The sequence below is a fragment of the Lycium ferocissimum genome, chromosome 11 (genome assembly GCF_029784015.1).
Source record: "Lycium ferocissimum isolate CSIRO_LF1 chromosome 11, AGI_CSIRO_Lferr_CH_V1, whole genome shotgun sequence".
NCBI classification, from domain to species: domain Eukaryota; kingdom Viridiplantae; phylum Streptophyta; class Magnoliopsida; order Solanales; family Solanaceae; genus Lycium; species Lycium ferocissimum.
In genome coordinates, this window is record NC_081352.1 from 57020049 (window position 1) to 57028265 (window position 8217).

The 8217-nt window shown below is 38.6% G+C and overlaps 1 protein-coding gene across 1 annotated transcript; it reads right to left on the reverse strand.

Annotated features, from left to right (window-relative positions):
* Positions 1-5822: 5822 nt before the first annotated feature.
* LOC132038517 (protein RKD1-like) lies at positions 5823-6612 on the reverse strand. Its single transcript, XM_059429173.1, has 2 exons — positions 6370-6612; positions 5823-6170 (listed from the first exon to the last, which is right to left on the reverse strand). Exons 1-2 carry the CDS (start codon positions 6610-6612, stop codon positions 5823-5825), a joined length of 591 nt encoding a protein of 196 aa, XP_059285156.1.
* Positions 6613-8217: the final 1605 nt, after the last annotated feature.

Genomic DNA, 8217 nt, shown 5'->3' on the forward strand with positions numbered 1-8217 from the left:
CAGGTGTTCTTCTTCCCCGAACTACGTCCTCAGCTACCGACTTTCCCTTGGAAGCCCTCCTCGTCTGAAGTCCTGGAAACTAAAGGTATTGAGTTAGGATATAATGCAGGGAAATGAGGGTCGAAACGATCAGATTAAGAAATTACCGTGGTCTTTGCCTTTCCACCCTTCAGGTGCCATTCTTCTCCAAGAACGGCCTAAGCTACGAGAAGCTCGGAGAAGGGCAATCACCCATTCAAAGATAGCAGTTTCAAGCTTGGGTTCAACCGGATCCGGCGAAGGGTTCCACACTTCGGGAAAATCGGCAGACGATGGACGGTGAAGTTGAACCGTGCGTATCATCACGAACCGGTGAAGCCATCCTTGATCATAATCGTCTTCGAGGTCGATTAGGCTTCGGCTCCCCCTGGGAAACATCTGAACAATTCCCTCTCGGATCACCCGAGGTACATATAAATTAAGCAAATAGTCGAGGGTGAAAGTGACTCCGGCTGCATGGGAAAACTTCTCAATGCAATACAGGAGTCTCCAAATTTGCGGGGCAATCTGCCCGATGGCAATCTTCCCTGACCGTAGTAATGGCGCTATTACCGATACAAGATTCAAAATTCTCCACCAGGTCGAGATGATGAAGAACTTTACAGTCGTTCGTATAGATAAAACCCGACGGAACAATACCAGCAGCGATAGATTCTAACCCCCTATCAGAACCAGCGGCTCCAGTTGATGGCATGAACGAATGCTGATCTTCACCCTGAGTCAATAACGGTACGTAAGCCATGTTCGTGGAAGGTTTTCCTTAACGATAAGTAGTCACGCCCTGAAAAAAGAAGATTGAAGATCCGAGGAGTATTATGGGCTCAATACAGGAATAGCAGTAGGTTTTGAGGTGGGGCAAAGTGAGATCTGAAAAAGTGTAGGAGCATGAAGGATGCATGGGCTTTATATAGGAAGAGAATCCAGAGGTACTGTAGCGTATCAAGGACTCTGCCACGGTGAGGTCTCCCAAAAGGATCTGGCGGTACGGGTAATGATGACCTAGCATCGGGCAGAGCGAAATGTTGCATGAAAGGTCTTGTCTTAGGTAATAGGAGGCAGGCTGTTCAGCTTTATTTGGGTCCATTTCCCGCCGTCAATAATCTTACCTCGGGAAATGGGGGGACTATCTGTATACGGGTAAAACCGAGGATACGGACATGCTCGGTTTCCCGATGTAATGGTTGTGCTCGGGTACGACCCGACCAGCTCATTGAGAAGGAGGTATCGAATTCGGATTAGGGACCTAGCGTTGTAGGAAGGGCGGTTAACTGCCATAAGAAGAAGACCGAAATATCCGCCCTCAACCGGATATTTCGGCGATGATCTCGGCAACAGCTGTCACAGATTTATTTCCTTTGCTTTAGAATTGTATTAGGGTTAGGACTCCTCTACTATATAAAGAGGAGGTTTTCATCCATTGTAGGGGGGTTGGCAACAGAAAGAAAGAAAGAGTTCATATCAAAAAGCAAAAGAATTACTTGCATTCGCCTCCATTTTTGTTCTTGAGTTCATTTCTATTATCCATCGTATACGTACTCAGCATAGGGTATCGACCTCGGTTTTCATACCCGAGGCCGGACTTAATTAACATCTGGTCAGATCTGTTTCCTTATTCACTTATTGGTTTCCCTTGTAGTCTAATATCAAATTGAACTTAGCCACATATCTTTGGCATCACGCATAAATTTAATTGTTCCCCATTTTAAGGTTAAACAATTATGTCTGTGCTTCTAAGTGTTATATATGTGTAGATAAGTTTATAAAATGACTTCAAAGACTATCATTGCTGAATTAAGGTTGAAAAGTTGAACGGTGATAATATTATGACATTTGGCACCGTAGATTCAATACATCGTTGCGGAACAAGAGGTTCGGGAGACCCTAAATTAGTGATGGTTCGGGTGAAGACACCCAACAACATGAAAGTCATTATGAGAATTTTCAAGCTTGGATGAAAAAAAATAGTTTTGCTCGCATAACGTTGCTGAGCAATATGACTGATGATCTCATACGTGAACTTGAATCATATCCAATGGCTAAAGCCATGTGAATTGCACTGAAAGATAAATTTAGTGGCACTTATCCTACAAAACTTGGGAGGTTGACCATCAAGGTTGAAATTTAGAGATTGCACCCTAAAATGTGATGAGGCAGCATTTGACAGAGATGTCAAATATGATAAGCGAATTGAAAGCAGATGGTCGTAACATCTCTGATGAACAACAAGTGCAAGCTATCATAACATTTCTAATGACCTGCATACTAATGGGAGGACATGAAGACAATATGACCCAAAATAAGAGTATCAAGTTGATAATCTCAAGATAGTAGTCACTTTGACATGTATATATATGATGAGGAGTGTGTGTAAGCCAAGTCAAGACATACAAGTTTTTATTTGTCATATTTTACTTTGCGATGTTTGTTTCTTCATTTAAGTTGTGGTGCTAGTTTCTCGACACGTGCCTATATGTGTATACCAAATTATGTAATACACATATGTCACGACCCAAATCATGGATCATACGGGCACCCACACTAACCCTCCTTGGTGGGCGAACCCCTCAGATAACTACCTTAATTTGATACAACATGCGGAATAAATACTTTCATTATAAGAAATTCCCAAAATCGGTCTAGACTCATACAAGAGCTTCTAAGAAGTTTACAATTTGAATAGATAACAGATTCAAACTGGATACGACTTCGTTTAAGGATAGAGAACAACGAAATCTAAGGAGAGACTGCGGGTTGCAATAGCTCACCCAAACGTCTTTGACGAATGCCTCGAAACGGTCGTGAGACTCCGAACATCCCGAAAATAACTCTACACTCCGGAGAAGGAGTGTAGCAAGAGTAGTATGAGCACAACACAAGGCTCGTAGGTATCATAGGCCGTTAGTTCACGCATATAAACAAGAAGCAACTAACAAGTAAGCGAGATAAGTAATCAAACACGATCACACATCTAGCAATACGAGAAAGTCTTGCATTAACGATAGTCACAAGGGATCTCAATATCTCGGATTATAAGCCTAGGGAGAATTCTATAAACCTTGATTCCATCCGGCCTTTAAAATAAATACTCACAAACAACAACTCGGTAATTCACAAATCAAGGATCAATCGAGAGAATGTGCCATGCAATGACATGAATGACCATTCAAATGGAGTGCTATGCAATGCAATGTCGTGCTATGTAAATGTTATGCAATGCGAAGAGTCACCTCTCACACTCCACTCCCGTACACACATGCTATGGCAATGCCTCATAGTCATGACCCATGGGGGACCCGCGAAGTCCATGTACCACTCGTGCTCTCCGGCGGGAAACCTCGGAGGCTATCAATCACTCTCAATCTCCGGCAGAAACCTCGAGTCTCTCTCCGTCACTCTCAATCTCCGGCGAAACCTCGGAGTCTCTCTCGTCACTCTCAATCTCCGGCGAAACCTCGAGTCTCTCTCGTCACTCTTAATCTCCTAAAAAACCTCGGAGTCTCTCAATCACTCTCCTCACCATTATAACAACATAAGAGTAATATGAAAGCATGTCATGCATGATATCAGTCTCAACTATATCACCAATATGCAATAAACAAGTACAAGTCATATTATTGCCCACGGCTCGATCATCAATATTACCCTTCACTTTCATAAGGTGAGGAGCTAGTATGTGATAAAGATACAACTAGGTGATAATTACATCACATAGCACATAGAATATGGGATGCATGCCTCGCATGGAATCAACCTCAATAATCACCGCAATCATAGGTTCCATAGATTCATACTAGGAATTGCAATTCAATATTCAATTCTCGCAATAACCTTCCTCTTCCATATGACCAGTGGGATAACAAGAGAGAGAGAATTATATCAAATACATGAAATCAAAATACAATGACGACTCACATAACAATATCGTAATAATGGCGACGAGCCCACATGATATCACAATAATGGCGACAAGCCCACATAACCGGCAATACCAACCTAGATGGAATTTACCTCCACACCATGCCCGAAGGCCTATCATGCTTTCCCCGTCAATCACTACTATTTACATACGTTTCGCTAACCGGAGTCAAGACATAAAGTAAACCGTAACCTACCTCAATGCCAAGCGGGTGCCACGAACAATCAAACTAATGCCTTCCCTTTGCGTAGAGCCTCTGAACGATCAAAATCTATAAAATATGCGATCTACGTTAGAATACGAATCTAAGGACACCCATACTGCTATATTTATATTCGAAGCCCAAAAGCGCACCCCAAAAGTGGCCTTGGGCCCACAAGGGCAAGATTGGAATTTTATTTGAAAACTAATTTCGCCCATTATCTAAGGATCATATAATTCGGGAGGCATTTCCTCTAAATAATTCACCCCATGCGAACTCCAAATTAATTCCAAATCCCAACAACAACATCAACAACCTTATGTACATCTAATACTATACTACCACCTATAACACTGCAATCAATAATCTGTTATATGCGTCTAATACTACAATACCAATTGCCTTATTTTTATTTTCATCGCCACCATGCGTTTGTGTATATTTCTATTTATAACTCGTGTGTTATATAACTCAACTATAATATTAACATAATTTTATCCTCCACTACTATTATGCTGCATTCAGATTCTTATTGTAGTCTATCATACTTCCATTTATCCCAATGTCTATTTCTTTTGTATGTATCTCTTTTTGTCATCATTGTTAGTAATATCATTTTAATGTTATATCATGTAAAAAGCATACCGTAATTTGTCTCCCTAACATTTACTACTTAACCTTTCTTCTTTCATATTTTCGTCAATTCCCACAATTTAGCAATGACCTAGATGAATTTGAATATATTTAGGAGAGGAGGATTCTTACCTTATGTGCCAAGAAATATTCTTCTTCCACCTTACGTCACTTCGAAGAAAGCCCGAACTCAACAACATGACAAAACAAACGACGAGATCGAAGCGGTGTGCGAAACCCGTCACACAATTATATAAATTTCTGCTTACTTAATCTTTTAAGTACCGAGCCTAATGTTTATGGAGTAGTACGTTGTCGCTTACTTCTTTTTCATTTGTGCTCAAGAGAAAGAAAATTGAAATAAAGTCACCGCCTATTTTCTAGTGTGGCCGAGGTTAGAATGTTTGGAAAGGGAAGTTGCAGCATATTTCCTTCTCAAATCTTTGTTTCAGCCAAAGTGGGATATATGTGTGTATTTTCTATTAATGGGTAGTGGGGACCGTACATGTGAAACATAATTAGTTTCCCCCAAGGTTCCACACAAGACTAATAATGATCCTAGTCAAAAGTTGTCTCATTTTTATTTAAATGGTGCTACTCTTTTGTTGTGGACAGCCCTTTGTGCTCTCTCACGTGTCCATAATTATAGTATTGGGTTTTCTCGAAAGAGGCAAGAATGCATTTATGGCTTAATAAGAGCGATTTATATATAATTAGGGTAGTAGTACTTTAATTTCTTGCCTTAGATGACACTCAGGATGTGTTTGGTAGGAAGGAGGAAAATTTTCTAATCTTCTTTGTTTGATTGTTCCAGATATTTTTTTAGAACATTGTTCAAAGATATAAACTATAACAAGTTTATTAAAAGTTAAGAAAATAAATTTACTTTTTATAGAAATGAGGAAAACAAACTTCGCATGCATGAAATTAATTTTAAAAAAAAAAAAGGAAAAGGAGTGCGGTGCACGAAACATTTTACACAAGATTCGGAAAGGAACTGCATCTCAAGATAAAAACACATAAAAGAAAAGTTCAGTCATGCAAGGTTGGGCTACTGGAAGTGAAACGATCGACAAGAAGAAGAGACTTAATGACTTCATCATCATCATTTTCCTCTCTATGGCCATAACCAATAGCAGCATTATTGTCTGCGACTGGACTACTGTTGCAATAAGTACCAAAAGAAGCCTGCAATTCTGCCATACCCATAAGCTTTCTCCTCTTGAAGTTAGCCTTGAAACAAGCTTGCCTTAATCTCTTTGTTTTCTCCTCAAGTTCCATGTCTGGAATTTCCTCCATCTTCTTCTTCTCTTCCTCTAATAAATTTATCACATCCTTCCACTTTTGCTCCATACCATTTCCTTCCCCCCTCTTCAATTCCTGCAAATATTACATAACCGAAACAAGGGTAACATGTTTATATAGAGAATGAATCTTAACGTTCTTTTTCTAAAAGAAATATTAAGAAAATATATTATTGTTACATAAACTAAAAGGTGAATTTTTTTTGCCATCACCATAATATTATATGCAATTGAAACAATAGTGTATAGAAGATGTGTATATAGAGAGAGTGAACCTTAACATTCTTGATTAGTGTTTGAAGACTCATCAACTTCCTATGTGGCCACCTTCGAATTCCCAAATCCCTACATCTTTTCTTCAAAAGTGTCACCCCAATATTAAGTTCCTTGGGCGCTTGAGTTATTGGCATGTAAAAGTACTTTGAAATTGTATCTCGAGACAACATTTTTGAACTGTTAATCTCCTCTCTTTGCTTCCCTTTTTCCGTTATAAATTCCTCAACACGATCATTAGTCATTATCTTTTCTTGATTTTTGTCACATAACAACAATTCCGGTTCTCGGTTCTCGAGTAATTGGGTACTTAATCCAAATTCACCGCTCATTTCACTCCACATTCTAAATCCCTTTCCAATTTCGTCATAGCATAACTCTCGCACCCATAACATTATAACACATTAGCTAATTTATTTAGAACAAATACTACTAGTGTATATAAATAGTTATTCAAAACATGACCATCACTCCGGGGTAAGGTTATAAAAAGGTGAATAAAATGGATCTTCAAGAGTACGTTCCATCATCAAAGGGTTATTAGCAGCATCAAAAGCGTTATCGTGAATGGAGAAATCATACTGATGACCGATAGCGTAGTGTCCTGAATATTCACTGTTTTTAAAACGTAACATATTATGATTCACCACAAAGAAATTTGTACCTTGCATTCTTTCTTTAATTGGATTCATAAGGAAGGATCCTATAAGCATATATGCAGCATTGGTTCTATATGAACGAATGTTTACAAGTGGACGGCTGATCTTGAAGATGCCGTCTGCTTTTGCTTTTGTGAAAGTGGACGGCTCCTTTTACAAAGTTGTCGGCCACCTGGATTTTACCCGAAGAGGTAAAAGCTTTTTGAAAAATTGGACGTTTTTTTTTAAAAAAGTTTGTCGGCCACAAAAGTCAAATTAGCCTAAAAAAAAAAAAAAAAAAAAAAATATATATATATATATATATATACACGGTTAGTTAGATGTGTATGGTTCGGTATAGTTAAGTAAGGGGTTGGTTATTCATACGTGAGCACCTTTTTGAGGACTATTGAATAAGGCATGGGTCAATGAAATTATTTACGGTGAGAATGATGATGGTGTGACTAGTACTAATGGTGAAAGACTTTTAGAGATCGGTGATCACGTTAGTGAACTTATGAACTAAGGAGAAAGGGGAATTATTTCCATTAAGTATTTTTGGCAAGGGTACTTCGACGAAAGAATATGAGAATATTAACAGGTTTGAGCAGCGAGCGGTCGTTTGAAAATCGATTATCTTTTTGACGTATCGTCCATTCTAGAAGCTCCTAGTATTTATTTTGACACGCTTGCAAAAATTGAAGTCAACGGATATCATTTGATTCACTTTGGGAGAAGGTTTCATTATGAAAATTTTGGAATTCAATTATTTAGATAAATTATTTATTTTGGGGAAACGTGTTCGATTGGCGATTTGAAGATTCTCGTTAGATTTGAAATATTATTTATGACTGTAGAAATTGATGGAGCTAATTTTAGAGTTCGTTTGGTTAGCTTTTGATAATTAAAATGGTTTTAGCATTAAATATGCCTCTTTATGATGAAAAGATGGTCACGGAACGAAATAAGACTCGGATTCAAAATTTATTGTTTCGTTAATATTGATGTTTATGGCTTATGGGGATTGGTGGTGTCATTCCCGAGGAGATCGGATGAGAATCGAGAAGAAAATATAAGTTTTGAAATTTTGAAGTTCTAAGTGGAGCGAAAGTTGACTTTTGAGTAAACGTGGCCGAAATTGAATTCGATAGTTCTTTTAAGTCTAGAATGTGATTTATGACTTAGTCGAGTCGTTGGTTTGGTTCCGTAGAG